The sequence below is a fragment of the Cherax quadricarinatus genome, chromosome 14, assembly GCF_038502225.1.
Source record: "Cherax quadricarinatus isolate ZL_2023a chromosome 14, ASM3850222v1, whole genome shotgun sequence".
In the NCBI taxonomy this organism is placed as follows: Eukaryota; Metazoa; Arthropoda; class Malacostraca; order Decapoda; family Parastacidae; genus Cherax; species Cherax quadricarinatus.
Window position 1 is genome coordinate 11,176,603 of NC_091305.1, and position 21,008 is coordinate 11,197,610.

At 40.7% G+C, this 21,008-nt stretch overlaps 1 protein-coding gene across 1 annotated transcript in view; it reads right to left on the reverse strand.

The window, feature by feature from the left end:
• The window catches only part of LOC128698701 (MAM and LDL-receptor class A domain-containing protein 2), a 170,647-nt gene that overhangs the window by 48,737 nt on the left and 100,902 nt on the right, over positions 1–21,008 (reverse strand). Inside the window, exons 30-32 of the mRNA XM_070084849.1 lie at positions 13,394–13,565; positions 13,044–13,263; positions 9,447–9,597 (exon numbers count right to left, since the gene is read on the reverse strand). Coding sequence (XP_069940950.1) covers positions 9,447–9,597; positions 13,044–13,263; positions 13,394–13,565 — 543 coding nt within the window. The remainder of the gene's footprint in view (positions 1–9,446; positions 9,598–13,043; positions 13,264–13,393; positions 13,566–21,008) is intronic.

Sequence of the window (21,008 nt, forward strand, 5' to 3'; positions counted from 1 at the left end):
ATGGGGAGTGACTAGACCAAACGCAGATTCATACACGTTTTCTCTCATGCTGGACCAGAGGAAACAATGTTTTCCCTCCGCCCGGCAACCACACCTCCATACCATATAAACATAGCATGTTTATATGCTATGTAACGTGTTTCTTATATAATTCTGAAGAAAATATCATAGATGGATTAATGAAAATGTCTATATTAATGTAAAATAAGACATTTAATGTGCCCAAGAGTGATTATTATTGTGTACAGTGGACCCCCGCATAGCGAACTTAATCCGTGCAAGAGGGCTGGTCGTTATGCGAAATGTTCGCTATGCGAATTAATTTTCCCCATAAGAAATAATGGAAATAAAATTAATCCGTGCAAGACACCCAAAAGTATGAAAAAAAAATTTTTTTTACCACAAAAAAATGTTAATTTTAGTACACACAAACTGAAAAAGGCATGCACAATTACATGACACTTACTTTTATTGAAGATCTGGTGATGATTGATGGGATGGGAGGAGGGGAGAGAGAGTGTTAGTGTTTAGAAGGGGAATCCCCTTCCATTAGGACTTGAGGTAGCAAGTCCTTTTCTGGGGTTACTTCCCTTCTTCTTTTAATGCCACTAGGACCAGCTTCAGAGTCACTGGACTTCTTTCGCACAACATATCTGTCCATAGTGGCCTGTACCTCTCGTTCCTTTATGATTTGTCTAAAGTGGTTCACAACAGTGTCATTGTAACAGTCACCAGCACGGCTTGCAATAGCTGTGTGAGGGTGATTTTCATCAAAAAAGGTTTGCACTTCAAGCCATTTTGTACACATTTCCTTAATCTTTGAAGTAGGCAATTCCTTCAATTTCTCTCTCCCCTCCTTTGAACCAGTTTCCCCAGGTCTGGCCTCTTGCTCTTGAAGTTGATCTATCAGCTCATCAGTGGTTAGTTCTTCATTGTCCTCCTCCACCAACTCTTCCACATCCTCCCCACTAACCTCCAACCCCAAGGACTTCCCCAATTCCACAATTGATTCCTCAACTGGTATACTACTCCTCTCAGGGTTAGCCTCAAACCCTTCAAAATCCCTTTTGTCTACACATTCTGGCCACAGTTTCTTCCAAGCAGAGTTCAAGGTTCTCTTAGTCACTCCCTCCCAAGCCTTACCTATAAGGTTTACACAATTGAGGATATTAAAGTGATCCTTCCAAAACTCTTTTAGAGTCAATCGAGTGTCTGTGGTCACTTCAAAGCACTTTTGAAACAGAGCTTTTGTGTACAGTTTCTTGAAGTTGGAAATGACCTGCTGGTCCATGGGTTGCAGGAGAGGAGTGGTATTAGGAGGCAAAAACTTCACCTTAATGAAGCTCATGTCCCCATAAAGTCGCTCTGCCACGTCTGTAGGATGACTAGGGGCATTGTCTAACACCAGGAGGCACTTAAGGTCTAATTTCTTTTCAGTTAGGTAATCTTTCACATTGGGGGCAAATGCATGGTGTAACCAGTTATAGAAAAATTCCCTAGTGACCCATGCCTTACTGTTTGCCCTCCACAGCACACACAAATTATCCTTGAGGACATTCTTTTGCCTGAACGCTCTGGGAGTTTCAGAGTGATACACTAATAAAGGCTTAACTTTGCAATCACCACTAGCATTGGCACACATCAACAAAGTAAGCCTGTCTTTCATAGGCTTATGTCCTGGGAGTGCCTTTTCCTCCTGAGTAATGTAGGTCCTGCTTGGCATTTTCTTCCAGAACAGGCCTGTTTCATCACAATTAAACACTTGTTCAGGTTCCAGTCCTTCAGTTTCTATGTACTCCTTGAATTCCTGCACATATTTTTCAGCCGCTTTGTGGTCCGAACTGGCAGCCTCACCATGCCGTATCACACTATGGATGCCACTACGCTTCTTAAATCTCTCAAACCAACCTTTGCTGGCCTTAAATTCACTCACATCATCACTAGTTGCAGGCATTTTTTTAATTAAATCGTCATGCAACTTCCTAGCCTTTTCACATATGATCGCTTGAGAGACGCTATCTCCTGCTAGCTGTTTTTCATTTATCCACACCAATAAGAGTCTCTCAACATCTTCCATCACTTGCGATCTTTGTTTCGAAAACACAGTTAAACCTTTGGCAACAACAGCTTCCTTGATTGCCGTTTTCTTGCCCACAATAGAAGCGATGGTTGATTTTGGTTTCTTGTACAACCTGACCAGGTCGGTGATACGTACTCCACTTTCATACTTATCAATGATCTCTTTCTTCATTTCTATGGGTATTCTTACCCTTTGAGGTGTAGGGTTGGCACTAGAAGCTTTCTTGGGGCCCATGGTCACTTATTTTCCACAAACAGCACCGAAAACACTGTAATAATACGAAATATTCCGAGTGTATGCTTGAATGTTACCGCGGAGGCTGGCTGGTAAACAATGGGACGGGCGGCACATGTGAGGCTGGCTGAGGGCGCAGATTGGACGCGTCTCGGACGAAGTTCGCTGAGCGGGTTTTTGTCCACTATGCGGGGCAAAATTTTAGCGAACAAAGCGTTCGCTATGCGGATTGTTCGCTATGCAAGGCGTTCGCTATGCTGGGGTCCACTGTATTAGTATTATTACTATGGCATTAAGACTACAAGGACACTCTTAGTTATTTTAATGTGTACCTGCATGCCAGCACTGTGTAAGTATACTTATTTACAGGTACACATATATTGAGAGTTCGTTGGTTGTCACCCACATAGATATTTTTAGTAGCTCGTCGTTAACAGTGCCACTGAACATAGTCGGGTTTGAGTGGTGGTAGTAGGTTGGTAGACAGCAACCACCCAGGGAAGTACTACCGTCCTGCCAAGTGAGTGTAAAACGAAAGCCTGTAATTGTTTTACATGATGGTAGGATTGCTGATGTCTTTTCTCTGTCTCATAAATATGCAAGATTACAGGTATGTCTTGCTACTTCTACTTACACTTAGGTCACACTACACATACATGTACAAATTTATTTATACACACTCATCTGAGTTTTCTTTGATTTTATCTTAATAGTTCTTGGTCTTATTACTTTTCCTTTTATATCCATGGGGAAGTGGAATAAGAATCTTTCCTCCGTAAGCCATGCGTGTTGTAAAAGTCAACTAAAATGCTGGGAACAATGGGCTAGTAACCCCTTTTCCTATAAAGATTACTAAAAAGAATAAGAAGAAGAAAATTGTCAAAGTGGGAAGTCTGAATGTGCGTGGATGTTGTGCAAATGATAAGAAAGAGATGATTGTGGATGTTATGAATGAGAAGAAGCTGGATGTCCTGGCTTTAAGTGAAACAAAGCTGAAGGGGTTGGGAGAGTTTCAATGGAGATGAATAAATGGGATTAGGTCAGGGGTTTCAAATAGAGTTAGAGCTAAAGGAGGAGTAGCAATAATGTTGAAGGATAAGCTATGGCAGGAAAAGAGGGACTATAAATGTATTAATTCAAGGATTATGTGGAGTAAAATAAAGATTGGATGTGAAAAGTGGGTTATAACAAGCATGTATGCACCTGGAGAAGAGAGAAGTGTAGAGGAGAGAGAGAGATTTTGGGAAATGTTGAGTGAATGCGTGGGGAGTTTTGAATCAAGTGTGAGAGTAATGGTGGTTGGGGATTTCAATGCTAAAGTGGGCAAAAATGTTATGGAGGGAGTAGTAAGTAAATTTGGGGTGCCAGGGGTAAATGTAATTGGGGAGCCTTTAATTCAGCTATGTGTAGAAAGAGATTTGGTAATAAGTAATACATATTTTATGAAAAAGAGGATAAATAAATATACAAGGTATGATGTAGCACGTAATGAAAGTAGTTTACTAGATTATGTATTGGTGGATAAAAGGTTGATGGGTAGGCTCCAGGATGTACATGTTTATAGAGGGGCAACTGATATATCGGATCATTATTTAGTTGTAGTTACAGTTAGAGTAAGAAGTAGATGGGAAAAGAGGAAGGTGGCAACAACAAGTAAGAGGGAGGTGAAAGTGTATAAACTAAGGGAGGAGGAAGTTCGGGTGAGATATAAGCGACTATTGGCAGAAAGGTGGGCTAGTGCAAAGATGAGTAGTGGGGGGGTTGAAGAGGGTTGGAATAGTTTTAAAAATGCAGTATTAGAATGTGGGGCAGAAGTTTGTGGTTATAGGAGGGTGGGGGCAGGAGGAAAGAGGAGTGATTGGTGGAATGATGAAGTAAAGGGTGTGATAAAAGAGAAAAAGGTAGCTTATGAGAGGTTTTTACAAAGCAGAAGTGTTATAAGAAGAGCAGAGTATATGGAGAGTAAAAGAAAGGTAAAGAGAGTGGTGAGAGAGTGCAAAAGGAGAGCAGATGATAGAGTGGGAGAGGCACTGTCATGAAATTTTAATGAAAATAAGAAAAAATTTTGGAGTGAGTTAAACAAGTTAAGAAAGCCTAGGGAAAGCATGGATTTTTTTTTATTTTATTATTATCACACTGGCCGATTCCCACCAAGGCAGGGTGGCCCGAAAAAGAAAAACTTTCACCATCATTCACTCCATCACTGTCTTGCCAGAAGGGTGCTTTACACTACAGTTTTTAAACTGCAACATTAACACCCCTCCTTCAGAGTGCAGGCACTGTACTTCCCATCTCCAGGACTCAAGTCCAGCCTGCCGGTTTCCCTGATCCCCTTCATAAATGTTACTTTGCTCACACTCCAACAGCACGTCAAGTATTAAAAACCATTTGGATTTGTATGTTAATTTGTATGGATTTGTCAGTTAAAAACAGAGTAGGGGAGTTAGTAGATGGGGAGATGGAGGTATTAGGTAGATGGCGAGAATATTTTGAGGAACTTTTAAATGTTAAGGAAGAAAGAGAGGCAGTAATTTCATGCACTGGTCAGGGAGGTATACCATCTTTTAGGAGTGAAGAAGGCCAGAATGTAAGTGTGGGGGAGGTACGTGAGGCATTACGTAGAATGAAAGGGGGTAAAGCAGCTGGAACTGATGGGATCATGACAGAAATGTTAAAAGCAGGGGGGAATATAGTGTTGGAGTGGTTGGTACTTTTGTTTAATAAATGTATGAAAGAGGGGAAGGTACCTAGGGATTGGCAGAGAGCATGTATAGTCCCTTTATATAAAGGGAAAGGGGACAAAAGAGACTGTAAAAATTATAGAGGAATAAGTTTACTGAGTATACCAGGAAAAGTGTACGGTAGGGTTATAATTGAAAGAATTAGAGGTAAGACAGAATGTAGGATTGCGAATGAGCAAGGAGGTTTCAGAGTGGGTAGGGGATGTGTAGATCAAGTGTTTACATTGAAGCATATATGTGAACAGTATTTAGATAAAGGTAGGGAAGTTTTTATTGCATTTATGGATTTAGAAAAGGCATATGATAGAGTGGATAGAGGAGCAATGTGGCAGATGTTGCAAGTATATGGAATAGGTGGTAAGTTATTAAATGCTGTCAAGAGTTTTTATGAGGATAGTGAGGCTCAGGTTAGGGTGTGTAGAAGATAGGGAGACTACTTCCCGGTAAAAGTAGGTCTTAGACAGGGATGTGTAATGTCACCATGGTTGTTTAATATATTTATAGATGCGGTTGTAAAGGAAGTAAATGCTAGGGTGTTCGGGAGAGGGGTGGGATTAAATTTTGGGGAATCAAATTCAAAATGGGAATTGACACAGTTACTTTTTGCTGATGATACTGTGCTTATGGGAGATTCTAAAGAAAAATTGCAAAGGTTAGTGGATGAGTTTGGGAATGTGTGTAAAGGTAGAAAGTTGAAAGTGAACATAGAAAAGAGTAAGGTGATGAGGGTATCAAATGATTTAGATAAAGAAAAATTGGATATCAAATTGGGGAGGAGGAGTATGGAAGAAGTGAATGTTTTCAGATACTTGGGAGTTGACGTGTCAGCGGATGAATTTATGAAGGATGAGGTTAATCATAGAATTGATGAGGGAAAAAAGGTGAGTGGTGCGTTGAGGTATATGTGGAGTCAAAAAACATTATCTATGGAGGCAAAGAAGGGAATGTATGAAAGTATAGTAGTACCAACACTCTTATATGGGTGTGAAGCTTGGGTGGTAAATGCAGCAGCAAGGAGACGGTTGGAGGCAGTGGAGATGTCCTATTTAAGGGCAATGTGTGGTGTAAATATTATGCAGAAAATTCGGAGTTTGGAAATTAGGAAAAGATGTGGAGTTAATAAATGTATTAGTCAGAGGGCAGAAGAGGGGTTGTTGAGGTGGTTTGGTCATTTAGAGAGAATGGATCAAAGTAGAATGACATGGAAAGCATATAAATCTATAAGGGAAGGAAGGCGGGGTAGGGGTCGTCTTCGAAAGGGTTGGAGAGAGGGGGTAAAGGAGGTTTTGTGGGCAAGGGGCTTGGACTTCCAGCAAGCGTGCGTGAGCGTGTTAGATAGGAGTGAATGGAGACGAATGGTACTTGGGACCTGACGATCTGTTGGTGTGAGCAGGGTAATATTTAGTGAAGGGATTCAGGGAAACCGGTTATTTTCATATAGTCGGACTTGAGTCCTGGAAATGGGAAGTACAATGCCTGCACTTTAAAGGAGGGGTTTGGGATATTGGCAGTTTGGAGGGATATGTTGTGCATCTTTATATGTGTATGCTTCCAAACTGTTGTGTTCTGAGCACCTCTGCAAAAACAGTGATAATGTGTGAGTGTGGTGAAAGTGTTGAATGATGATGAAAGTATTTTCTTTTTGGGGATTTTCTTTCTTTTTTGGGTCACCCTGCCTCGGTGGGAGACGGCCGACTTGTTGAAAAAAAAAAAAAAAAAACACATAAGTACAATTATCAGAGTACATATAAAATATGCAATAACTTTAAAACACTTGAAATTCTGGAAAGTTTCCAAACATAATAGAGAGATGTGCTCACGGAGAATGTAAACAAACCGGGTGGCATATGGTGTATTAGAAAGATCGCTAGCCATATAGAGAGTTTTGGTCATAATTTGAAATTGCCATATCAGCGGAACACCATAAGGCGAAGCGCTGTAAAGCGGGGCCCTACTGTAGTACGATTTGTCTATATTGAGAGTTCGTTGGTTGTCACCCACAAAGATATTTTTAGTAGCTCGTGGTTAACAGTGCCACTGAACATAGTCGGGTTTGAGTGGGAGAAGACATAAGTAATGTCATCTGCAAATAGAAGTGGTTTAAGATGAGATGAGATGCATTGAAGAGATCACTGGTGTAAATGAGAAAGAGCAGAGGGCCAAGGACACTACCCTGTGGCACTCCAACGACTACAGGCTGTGTAGTCAAGATTACACCTCTCAAGAAATAGGGGATCTGAATTTATATTTCTTAGACAAGTAAAGATCTATACAGTATTCTGTCACTAAGTGGTAATTAATCAAATGCATTTATTTTTGCTATATAGTCATTTGATGAATCTGTGGTGGGTTCATGTTTTTGGTAACAATAGGTCAAGAAATATGTATTATTTTGTTAACTGGTTACTTACTGGGGAACTGTTACTTTGTTTTTCTCCAAGTACTACAATCAATGCCCTCCTCAGAAGCCTTTACTACTACAGCACATTCACCATATTGCTTAGTTCATCCCTAAACATTCACTTAACATCTTCCATAACAAAGCTAGAGATAAAAGTATCAGCTGAGGAAGGGTTGGGAAAACAGTGGTGTATTTAAAAATCTAGCAAGCATATGTGAGTTTGCTTGAATGAAATCAGCAGAGGAGAGTAGTTCATGAGATATGTGATGCTGTACCATGAGCAAGATAATATTTATGAAAGGTTGGGTAGTACAGAGCCTTTACATTTAAAGTAGAATAAGGGTGCTGTCCTTTGGTAGTTAAATACTGACCTTATTCTTCTAGAAAAGTAGCTAGAATAAAGGATGAATTCTTTCTTTTTAGGAAGATCACTCTGCCATGGTGGAAATCGTTCATAAGTTACTAAAAATTATTATGCATACAGCATTATCATTTTTTTTCAACAAGCTGGCCATCTTCCACTGAGGCAGGGTGACCCAAAAAAGAAGCACTTTCACCATCATTTACACATAATCACTGTCTTTGCAGAGGTGCATAGGTACGATAGTTCAGATGTCACTCCAAACCACAAATATCCCAAAACCCTTCCTTTAAAGTGAAGGCAATGGACTTCCCATGTCCAGGACTCAAGTCTGGCTAACTGGTTTCCCTGAATCCCTTCACAAACTATTATTAATATTGATATATAATAAAAATATATTAAAAATATAATAAAATACAAATAGCAAATGCAACTAAAATTATAATTTATTCATACATCCTTATCAATAAATTATTAAAGAGACTCACAATTATTAAAATTATTGAATTTTAATATAAAACTGAAAATACACAAGAATGTTTTTAAAATCTGATACAGCTGCAGGCTATCACATGCAGGGAAAATCTGACTAAATTATAACCCATCTATCTGTCAATGTACTGTAGTACAGTGGACCCTCGACTAACGCTATTAATCCATTCCTGAGAGCTCATCGTTAGTCAAAATTATCGTTAGTCAAGTTAATTTTCCCCATAAGAAATAATGGAAATCAAATTAATCCGTGTAGGACACCCCAAAGTATGAAAAAAAAATTGTTTTTACCACATGAAATATTAATTTTAATACACACAAACTGAAGAAGACATGCACAGTTACATGACACTTACCATTATTGAAGATCAGGTGATGATTGATGGGATGGGTTACTTCCCTTCCCTTTAAATCTCTCAAACCAACCTTTGCTGGCCTTAAATTCACTCGCATCACCACTAGTTGCTGGCATTTTTTTAATTAAATCGTTATGCAACTTCCTAGCCTTTTCACATATGATCGCTTGAGTGATGCTATCTCCTGCTATCTGTTTTTCGTTTATCCACACCAATAACAGTCTCTCAACATCTTCGAGTACTTGCGATCTCAGTTTCGAGAACATAGTTGCACCTTTGGCAAGAACAGCTTCCTTGATTGCCGTTTTCTTGCCCATAATAGTAGCGATGGTTGATTGGGGTTTTGTGTACAACTTGGCCAGCTTGGAGACACGCACTCCACTTTCATACTTAGCAATGATCTCTTTCTTCATATCCATAGTAATTCTCACCCTTTTTGCTGTAGGGTTGGCACTAGAAGCTTTCTTGGGGCCCATGGTGACTTATTTTGCAGGTGCAATCACTAAAAAGGCTGTGATAATATGAAATGTTCCGATTGTATGCTTGGAAGCGACCGCAGTGGCTGGCTGGCTTGTAAACACTGGCCAGAAGTGGACGCGTCTCAGACGGAACGAATAGTGTTGGTCGAGTTTTTTAGCGCTAGTCGAGGCAAAATTTTTGCGTTAAAATGTATCGCTAGTCAGATTTATCGTTAATCGATGCCATCATTGGTCGAGGGTCCACTGTACTGTGTTTTTAATAAAATCTCACTAAACAATATAAGTATATTATAGTAAAGTACCAAGTAGGAATCTCCAGCATCTATCTCAATATAAGCCAGGATCCAGGCAGGTATGGTAGTGGTGTCTCGCCGCCAAACTGGCTCACTTCGATCTCCACGAATAGTGAAGAACAGCAACAGTGTGCCACTCTCACAGCCTATAAACCGGTACCTGTTAAAAATAGGTAAAAGTTATAAAGTTATTGTTTTTGAAAAATACAAATGGAATGTAGTGTACTCACCTATATGTAGTTGCAGGGGTCAATTCATGGCTCCTGGCTGTGTGTGTGTGTGTGTGTGCATGCATGCGTGTGCCTGTGTGCACGTGTGCATATGTGTGTGTGAGTATGCGTGTGTGTGTGCATGTGCGTGTTTGTGCGTGTGCGTGTGTGTGTGTGTGTGTGTGTGTGTGTGTGTGTGTACTCACCTATTTGTACTCACCTATTTGTGGTTGCAGGGGTCGAGTCCTAGCTCCTGGCCCCGCCTCTTCACCGGTTGCTACTAGACCCTCTCTCTCCCCGCTCCATGAGCTTTATCAAACCTCGTCTTAAAACTGTGTATGGTTCCTGCCTCCACTACGTCATTTTCTAGGCTATTCCACTGCCTTACAACTCTATGACTGAAGAAATACTTCCTACTATCTCTCTGACTCATTTGTGTCTTCAACTTCCAATTGTGGCCTCTTGTTTCTGTGTCCCCTCCCTGGAACATCCTGTCCTTGTCCACCTTGTCTATTCCACGCAGTATTTTATATGTCGTTATCATGTCTCCCCTGACCCTCCTGTCCTCCAGTGTCGTCAGGCCGATTTCCCTTAATCTTTCTTCATAGGACATTCCCCTTAGCTCTGGAACTAACCTTGTCGCAAACCTTTGTACTTTCTCTAGTTTCTTGACGTGCTTTATCAAGTGCGGGTTCCAAACAGGTGCTGCATACTCCAGTATGGGCCTGACATACACGGTGTACAGTGTCTTGAATGATTCCTTACTAAGGTGTCGGAATGCTGTTCTCAGGTTTGCCAGGCGCCCATATGCTGCAGCAGTTATCTGATTGATGTGTGCTTCCGGAGACATGCTCGGTGTTATACTCACCCCAAGATCTTTCTCCTTGAGTGAGGTTTGCAGTCTTTGGCCACCTAGCCTATACTCTGTCTGTGGTCTTCTGTGCCCTTCCCCTATCTTCATGACTTTGCATTTGGCAGGATTAAATTCGAGAAGCCATTTGCTGGACCAGGTGTCCAGTCTGTCCAGGTCTCTTTGAAGTCCTGCCTGGTCCTCATCAGATTTAATTCTCCTCATTAACTTCACATCATCTGCAAACAGGGACACTTCTGAGTCTAACCCTTCCGTCATGTCGTTCACATATACCAAAAATAGCACTGGTCCTAGGACCGACCCCTGTGGGACCCCGCTCGTCACAGGTGCCCACTGTGATACATCATTACGTACCATGCCTCGTTGTTGCCTCCCTGTCAGGTATTCTCTGATCCATTGCAGTGCCCTTCCTGTTATATGCGCCTGATGCTCTAGCTTCTGCACTAATCTCTTGTGAGGAACTGTGTCAAAGGCCTTCTTGCAGTCCAAGAAGATGCAATCAACCCACCCCTCTCTCTCTTGTCTTACTTCTGTTATTTTATCATAAAACTCCAGAAGGTTTGTGACACAGGATTTGCCTTCCGTGAATCCGTGCTGGTTGGCATTTATACTCCTGTTCCGTTCCAGGTGCTCCACCACTCTCCTCCTGATAATCTTCTCCATAATTTTGCATACTATACACGTCAATGACACAGGTCTATAGTTTAGTGCCTCTTTTCTGTCTCCTTTTTTGAAAATGGGAACTACATTTGCCGTCTTCCATGTGTGTGTGTGTGTGTGTGTGTGTGTGTGTGTGTGTGTGAGTGTGTGTGTGTGTGTGTGCTCATCTAATTGTACTCACTCAGCTCCTGGCCCTGCCTCTTCACTGGTTGCTACTAGGTCCTCTCCCTCTCTGCTTCCTGAGCTTTGTCATACCTCTTCTTAAAACTATGTATGGTTCCTGCCTCCACTACTTCACTTGCTAGGCTATTCCACTTCCTGACGACTCTATGACTGAAGAAATACTTCCTAACGTCCCTGTGACTCGTCTGAGTCTTCAGCTTCCAATTGTGACCCCTTGTTTCTGTGTCCCCTCTCTGGAACATCCTGTCTCTGTCCACCTTGTCTATTCCCAGCAGCATCTTGTATGTTGTTATCATGTCTGTGTGATGTCATCAGGGTGGTTTAAAATATTTATACATGGAGTTGTAAAAGAAGTGAGAGCTAGGGTGCTGGGAAGAGGTGTGGGATTAAAATATGCAAAATCTAATATAAAATGAGAGTTGGCACAGTTACTATTTGCTGACGACACTGTGCTTTTGGGAGATTCTGAAGAGAAACTGCAAAGGCTAGTGGATGAATTTGAGAGGGTGTATAATGGAAGAAAGCTGAAAGTGAACATAAATAACAGCAAGGTGATGATGGTAACAAACAAGTTAGGAAATGAAAAACTGGATATCAGGTTGGAAGGAGGGAGTATGGAGGAAGTGAACATGTTCATTTGTATGGAAGTGGACTTGTAGGTGGATGGGTATACAAAAGACAAGGTGAACCATAGAATTGCTGAAGGGAAAAAGGTGGGTGGTACATTGAGGTATCAATGAAGACAAAGAATGTTATACATGAAGGCAAAGAGGAGAATGTATAAAAGTATAAAAGCATCAACTCTCTTATGTGGGTGTGATGCTTGGGCTGTGAATGCTACAGTCAAGAGTAGGTTGGAGATGTCATGTCTGAGGGCAAATGTATTGTGTAAATATTATGCAGAGAATTCATAGTTTGGAGACTAAGAAAACAACCAAAGTTACTAAGAGTATTATCTGGAGGGCTGAGGAGAGGTTGAGGTGATTTGGTCATTTAGAGAGGATGGAGCAAAACAGGATGACTTGGAAGGTGTATATATCTATAGTGGAGGCAAGGTGAGGTAGGGGACATCCTAGCAATGGATGGAGGGAGGGAGGGAGTAAAGGAGATTTTGTGTGCAAGGGGCTTGGATATCCAGCAGGCATGTATGACTATGTTAGACAGGAGTGGAAACAAATAGTTTTTGAGACCTGAAGAGCTGTTGAAGTGTGAGCAGGGTAATATTTTGTGAAGGGATTCAGGGAAACCAGCTAGTCAGACTTGAGTCCTGGAAGTGGGAAGTACAGTGCCTGCACTCTATAGGAGGGGTTTGGTATATCTGCTGCTTGAATGAATATCTGAACTGTCATATCTGCATGCTTCTGGAAAAGACAGTGTTAGTGTGAATGATGGTTAAAGTGTTTCCTTTTAAGGGGACCCTACCTTGGTAGAAGATGGCCAGTAAGTTAAAAAATAGAAAAATATATATAAAACAATGTAAAAAAAAAAAAAGTTATAAAAAATTCTAATTTAATATATCTTGTAGAACTAAGAAATGTTTTAAACAGAGATCTCTAGTGACGTACAAATGAAAAATGCCTTTAATAACTCTTTGTTTTCCATGATTATCTCAAGATAATATGCATAATTAGACAATATGGTTAAAAATCCACAACTGTCAAACTGGTTAGATAAATTACATACATGAAACTGACACACTGAAGCCCGAGGTGGGTCAACTCTGGAGTTGAAATGACTGCTCTCTGTCCTTTATCGTGTCCCTGAGCATCCATTACCATGTAACCACCAGGAGGAAGCTCAGAGTTATCTACATTGCTCTGGTACACCCAGTCAAAATCATCTGATGTAACTTGCACCACTGAGCACATATTTTCTTCAAAATCACAGTTGAAGATGTCACCAGCTATACAGTGAGAACCTCAGTAAGTACTCTATTACAATCCAAAATATTTTTTCAAATGAAATCAATATTTATCTTATATATTAATTTAATGAAAAACAAATGATGAGTATTAATGTGAGATATATCTTACGTGGGTTGGGTGTGATGGGTGGTGAAGGTGTAGCTGCTGGTGGTAGAATGAGACATTCACCAACTGAAGTAGAGAGATCATCTAAGGCAATCCATCCTTCAGCATATGACCCAGTAATCCCTTCAATGACAATCTCAAATTCTTCATGTGCAGATGACCCAGGAATGCCAACCTATAAATATGTTGAGAAATGTTCCTTTAATAGTTCTCAAAAGATACTGATACCATAAGTTTCATAAAAGCAAAAATCTATATGATCATTTCTACATTAAAAATACAACATCAACAGCATTTAATACCACTACATCTACAAAAATATTTCCGAGTTTCAAGCTTCATTATTATAGAGTAGCAATAAAAAGAAAATTTATTCTGCTTAACTCTTTGATTGTTGAGATCCCAAATCCTGAAGTGTCTCTCTGTGTCACAAAATATTCGAGAAAAAAAATTATTTTTCTTATGAAATGAAGCCATTAAAATTAAGTCTGCCCATAATGCCTAGGCATGATAGTGGGTCTCTTTGCACTGCAACTCATTATTGTAATTTCATAATCTCAATGTAATCTAATCTTGCAAAGGAATAAAATTTGTTTGTTTGTTGTTTGTTTACTCTTGAACATCGGCAAAAATTGAACATTTCCGCTACTTTGAGCTCAATTTCAAGGTCCTTTTCATCGTGAAACCAATCAAAATCATCTCTATTTCTGTAATATGCCGTTCATTCTATCAAATGAGACCAAGAAAATGAGAATATAACCATAAATACACCTCAAAGTCGGCATTTTAATCCAAAAACACGGTCGAAGTTTTTTTCTCATTATGCACTGTGTGCTGCAGGATTTTTTTATACTGCTCACACTGACCACACAGATCCATTCTCTCACATGTAGGCCTACTAGCTTTCTCCCCCTTGATTTGAAACTGCTAAAATTTTGGCGTATTAATACGTCAAAAACACTGGCTCATAAGACGTATACTATATACGACACTGACAGTCAAAAGGTTAAAAATATCTTCATGGGTATTTTGGAGATAGTAGCCCATCTCAGTATAGTCATTCATATTAAAAAAGAATGTTCACCAAGCTTTGAATACATGTGTATGACCATAACTGCCTATCACAAAAACTGTATTTCTATATACGTAAATGAATAATAAATACAGTGGACCCCCGGTATTCGATGCATTATATCGCAAAAAAATTTCCTCGGTATTCGATTGAAAACCCGGTATTCGATACGATTCATACGAGACCTGTCCACGTGTGGCCTGAACTGCCCCGTGTGTGCCAGTGTTTACAAGCCAGCCAGTGTGCGCGCATCTAAGGATACATTCGGTACATTCCATATTATCCATATTATCACTGTGTTTGGTGCTTGTTTCTGCAAAATAAGTCACCATGGGCCCCAAGAAAGCTTCTAGTGCCAACCCTGTGGTAAAAAGGGTGAGAATTAGTATGGAAATTAAGAAAGATTTTGAAGTGTTGGGGGGTAACCCTGAGAAGCCTATGCCAGTTGTGGACTCCATTGTGCCTACTTCAAAAATTAAGGAAATGTGTGCACAGTGGGTTGAAGTGCAAACCTTTATGGATGAAAATCACCCTAACACAGCTATTGCAAGCCTTGCTGGTGACTATTACAATGACAACATTGTGGCCCATTTTAGACAAATCGTAAAGGAACGGGAGGTACAGAGCTCTATGGACAGATTTGTTGTGCGACAGAGGTCCAGTGACTCTCAAGCTGGTCCTAGTGGCATTAAAAGAAGAAGGGAAGTAACCCCGGAAAAGGACTTGCTACCTCAAGTCCTAATGGAAGGGGATTCCCCTTCTAAACACTAACACCTCTCCCCTCCTCCCATCCCATCAATCATCACCAGATCTTCATTAAAGGTAAGTGTCAATTATTTTATTGTTATTGTAATTATTCTATTGCATTAAACTTCTATTGCATTAAACTTAATATTTCATGTAGTAAAATTTTTTTTTTCATACTTTTGGGTGTCTTGCACAGATTAATTTGATTTCCATTATTTCTTATGAGGAAAATTGATTCGGTTCTCGATATTATCGGTATTCGATGAGCTCTCAGGAACGGATTAATATCGAATACCGGGGGCCCACTGTAAAATTAAGTCAGATACAACTCCATATGCTGTATAGATAAATTTAAAATTAATTTACAGCTAGTTTCACTATAACAAATGATTTTCGTTGAGAAAAACACTTCTTAATTAATCATATTTTTCCCCAAGAGTATATATACCTATAGGTGTGTATCTCAACAGTGTATATACACTGGAACATGTGGTTGTTGAACTTAATTTGTTCCAGATGTTGGTTTAACAACCAAAATGGTCAACAACCAAACCAATTTTTCCCATAAAGAATAATGTAAATAGAATGAATCTATTCCAGACCAAAAATAACTATACGTATAAAAATTTATTAACAATAAAATACTAACTACTACATAAAACAATGTATAAAATTATACAGCACACAGAATTTATACAGCACATGGAATTTATCTGCCTCTTACCTGTCAGAGGAGGGCTAATGCTGTATAAATTAGAGAGTACATAAAAGAAAGGTTAGGAGTAGTGAGGGAGTGAGTGTAAAGGGAGAGCAAATGAGCGAGTGGGTGAGAGTTTTGTCAACAAATTTTGATGAAAATAAGAAAAACTTTTGGAGTGTGATTAATAAGTTGAGAAAGCCTAGGGAAAGAATGAATTTAACAGTTAAAAACAAAAGAAGGGAGTTATTAGATGGTGAAGTGGAATCATTGGAAAAATGGATGGAATATTCTGAGTTGTTAAATGTTGATGGGAGAGAGGAGAGAGAGAGAGAGAGAGAGAGAGAGAGAGAGAGAGAGAGAGAGAGAGAGAGAGAGAGAGAGAGAGAGAGAGAGAGAGAGAGAGAGAGAGAGAGAGAGAGAGAGAGAGAGAGAGAGAGAGAGAGAGAGAGAGAGAGAGAGAGAGAGAGAGAGAGAGAGAGAGAGAGAGAGAGAGAGAGAGAGAGAGAGAGAGAGAGAGAGAGAGAGAGAGAGAGAGAGAGAGAGAGAGAGAGAGAGAGAGAGAGAGAGAGAGAGAGAGAGAGAGAGAGAGAGAGAGAGAGAGAGAGAGAGAGAGAGAGAGAGAGAGAGAGAGAGAGAGAGAGAGAGAGAGAGAGAGAGAGAGAGAGAGAGAGAGAGAGAGAGAGAGAGAGAGAGAGAGAGAGAGAGGAGAGAGAGAGAGAGAGAGAGGAGAGAGAGAGAGAGAGAGAGAGAGAGAGAGAGAGAGAGAGAGAGAGAGAGAGAGAGAGAGAGAGAGAGAGAGAGAGAGAGAGAGAGAGAGAGAGAGAGAGAGAGAGAGAGAGAGAGAGAGAGAGAGAGAGAGAGAGAGAGAGAGAGAGAGAGAGAGAGAGAGAGAGAGAGAGAGAGAGAGAGAGAGAGAGAGAGAGAGAGAGAGAGAGAGAGAGAGAGAGAGAGAGAGAGAGAGAGAGAGAGAGAGAGAGAGAGAGAGAGAGGGAGAGAGAGAGAGAGAGAGAGAGAGAGAGAGAGAGAGAGGAGAGAGAGAGGAGAGGAGGAGAAGAAATGCCAGCTGCTCTAAGCTTACATCAATCACCAGCTGAGAGCTATATCAGCTTGGGGAAATAGATGGCAAGTAACATTTGCACCTGAGAAAACGCAAATGATGATCGCCTCTAGGCACCATGATGGTAATGCTGGTGCAGTAGTAAGGATGAATGGGACGATGTTGGCACCTGGAGAAGAAGTTGATATCCTTGGGGTGAAATTTGACTCCAAACCAACCATGAAGAACCATGTTGTAAATCTTGCAAACAAGGCAGCCAGGAAGCTTACAGCACTTCTCAGATCTCGCATCTGCTTGACAGTAGGGGTTACAAGATCCTGCACGAGGCACAAGTACGCTCCACACCTTGAGTATGCTCCACTTTCTTGGTTTGCCTGCCCCCCTCTCATCTGCGACTGCTTGCCAGAGTAGAGAACAGAGCAAGACGTCATCTCTCGCCTGGACCCATCCTGGATAGATCTGTCATTTCAGCAGAGCCTTCAACATAGGAGGGATGTGGGTGGCCTTACTGTTATGTACAAGGCCAATATTGTCAAAATACTCCACACTTGGATCCACTTCGAGACAGCGTGAAACAAGCTTTTATGCCACAAGACGGGCAGAAAGCAGCAACTTTCACTCTGGCTGTACCCTTCTCCAGAACATCACTCCCATCTGAGATCTTACATACCCAGGATGACTCAGTATGGAACACATTCTACAGCATAATGATGTCAACGAGATAACGCAGTTGATCAAATGAAAATGCTGGCCCACAGATGGCTCCAACTTCATCCTGTTCCCTACTTGTATGTCTCATAACAATAAAAATGCTTTCAAATGAGCTGATGTAGGTAACAGCTCTTAGCTTGTCAATAAAGTTAGGAATCCTTAACCTGTAAATAGCTGTCAATAAAGCTAGGGATCCTTAACCTTGTCAAACCCTGTGTAGAGGAGAGAGAGAGAGGAGAGAGAGAGAGAGAGAGAGAGAGGAGAGAGAGAGAGGAGAGAGAGAGAGAGAGAGAGAGAGGAGAGAGAGAGAGAGAGAGAGAGAGAGAGAGAGAGAGAGAGAGAGAGAGAGAGAGAGAGAGAGAGAGAGAGAGGTGAGAGAGAGAGAGAGAGAGAGAGAGAGAGAGAGAGAGAGAGAGAGAGAGAGAGGGAGAGAGAGAGAGAGAGAGAGAGAGAGAGAGAGAGAGAGAGAGAGAGAGAGAGAGAGAGAGAGAGAGAGAGAGAGAGAGAGAGAGAGAGAGAGAGAGAGAGAGAGAGAGAGAGAGAGAGAGAGAGAGAGAGAGAGAGAGAGAGAGAGAGAGAGAGAGAGAGAGAGAGAGAGAGAGAGAGAGAGAAAGAGAGAGAGAGAGACAGTGATTTTATTTGTTGAGCAGGGAGATATAACATCATTTGGGACTGAGAAAGAGCCAAATGTGAGTGTGGAGGAGGTGCATGAGGCAGTAAGAAGAATGAAAAGGAGTAAAGAAGCTGGGATTGATGGGATCAAGACAGAAATATTAAAAGCAGATGGGAAAACAATTTTGAACAGGTTGGTGCATTTGTTCAGTAAATGTATGAAAAGGAGAAAGGTACTTAGGGACTGGGAGCATGTGCATAGTTCCTTTAGAGAGGAATGTTTGACATCACCATGGTTGTTTAACATATTTATAGACCGGGATTAACAGAAGTGAATGCCAGGGTGTTGGGAAGAGGCATGAGATTAAAAGATGAAAAATCTAATATAAAGTGGGAGTTGTCACAGTTGCTTTTTGGCAGTACTTCTGGGAGATTCTGAAGAGAAGATGCAAAGGTTGGCAGACAAACTTGGGAGGGTTTGTAAAATAACAAAATTAAAAGTGAACATAGGAAAGAGAAAGGTGATGAGGGTAAAAAAAGATTTAGGTATTGAAAGATTGGATATCAGAGTGGTAGGAGGGAGTATGGAGGAAGTAAATGGGTTCAGATATTTGGGAGTGAACTTGTTAGAAGATAGGTTTATTTAAAGATGAAGTAAACCATAGAATAATAAGGGGAAACAGGTGGGTGGTGCACTAAGGCATCTGTGGAGACAAAGAATGTTATCCATGGAGGCAAAAAGGGGAAATGTATGGGAGTACAGTGGAACCTCAGTTGTTGAACTTAATTTGTTCCAGATGTCGATTCAACAACCAAAATGGATGACAACCAAAGCAATTTTTTCCCATAAAGAATAATGTAAACATAATTAATCTGTTCCAGACCCCAAATGACAATTTAATAATTTATTAAAAATGCACTAACTACTACATAAAACTGTAAAATGAATACTAAAAAAAACTATAACTGAAATATTGTACAGTATACGAAAATTTAACTGCCTCTTATATATCAAAGGAGAGCTAATGGCATAATGGAAGCAGGAGGTGGAGGAGAAGAGGGGATATGTTGCTGCTTGGAAGGAGAAATGGTTTCTATTAATATGTCAGGCAACTGTGCTTCTGGTGTTGTTTCTCTTCTTTGTCTCTTTTCACTATTTACACCTTGTTCTGGCTCACTGGTTCTTTGTTTCACTAAAAACCTGTCCAGTGAGGTTTGTTTCAAGCCCTCTTTTAACACTTATCTAAACTGAGACATTATATTATCATTGTACATGTTAGAGAGATGGTGGCCACTGCTATGTCTGGATGGTATTTTTTCAGCAAACTCCTGCACTTCACACCATTTAGCACTCATTTCCTTGACAAGTGCAATGGGCACATCATTCCTTCCCCTCCTCTTCTTCTGATGACAGCTCCTCTGTTGCAATCTGTTGCTGCTCCTTCTGAAGCAGCAATAAGTTCTTCTGTGGTGAGTTCAGTTCTATGCTCCTCCACTAACTCCTCCACATCATCTTCAGTCACCTCTAGGCACAAGGTCTTTCCCAGGGACACACTATCCTCTACTGGCTCAGGCTCATCTTCAAAGCCTTCAAAATCCCTGGCTGCTACAAAGGTCAGGCCACAACTTCTTCCATGCTGACTGCATGGCCCTGGAAGACATATTTTTTCCCAGGCTTTGTCTATATAAGCCTCAAGCAGGTGAGGATTTTGAAATGGTCCTTCCAGAACTCCCTAAGGGTTAAATTTATTTCTTAAGTGATTTCAAAGCACCTTTCAAAATGTGCTTTAGTGTAGAGTTTTTTGAAGTTAGAAAAGACCTTCTGGTCCATGGGCTGGATGAAAGGAGTGGTGTTTTGGAGGCAAGAACTTCACAATTATAAAATTGAACTCCTCTAGCAGCTCATTTTCCAAGCCTGGAGGGTGAGTAGGAGCATTATCCATAAGTAAAAGGGACCTAAGTGACAATTGTTTTGTAGTGAGGTATTGTTGACAGTGGGAGCTAAGACCTCATGATCCCGCTCAATAAAAAATAGTCTTGTTACCAAAGCTTTCGAGTTGGCCCTCCACATTACAGCCAATTTGTTTTTCATAACATGTTCTTCTTAAAAACTTGTGGATTTTTGGAAAGATAAACAAGTAAGTGTTTCAATTTCAAGTCCCCACTTGCATTACCACACAGTAACAGTGTGAGCCTGTCCTTCATTGGTTTGTGTCCTAGCACTGACTTTACCTCTTCAGTTATGTAGGCCCTCTTGGGCATTTTCTTCCAGAAGAGGCCAGTCACATCACAATTAAACACTTAATGGGGGACAAACCCCCCCCCAGCCTCTATGTACTTTTGGAATTCAGTAACATACTTTTCAACAGACACTTTGTCAGTACTGGCAGCCTCCCCATACCTACCCACACTATGAATGTCACTTCTTTTCTTAAGATTATCAAACCAACTATTACTAGCCTTGAAAGATTGAGTGTAAGCACTAGTTTAGGGGAATTTTTCAGGTTATCATGCAACTACCTCATTTTTTCACAAATAATGGTCTCTGAAACACTCACCGAGTAACTGGTTTTTGTTTATCCACATCAACAAGAGTTTTTCAACATCCTCAGTAATTTGTGGCCTTTGCTTTGATATCACATTTGTGCCTTTTGCAAGGTCAGCTGCTTTAATTTTTTCCCTTTGGCCCAGGATCATGCTAATGGTAGACTTTGATCTA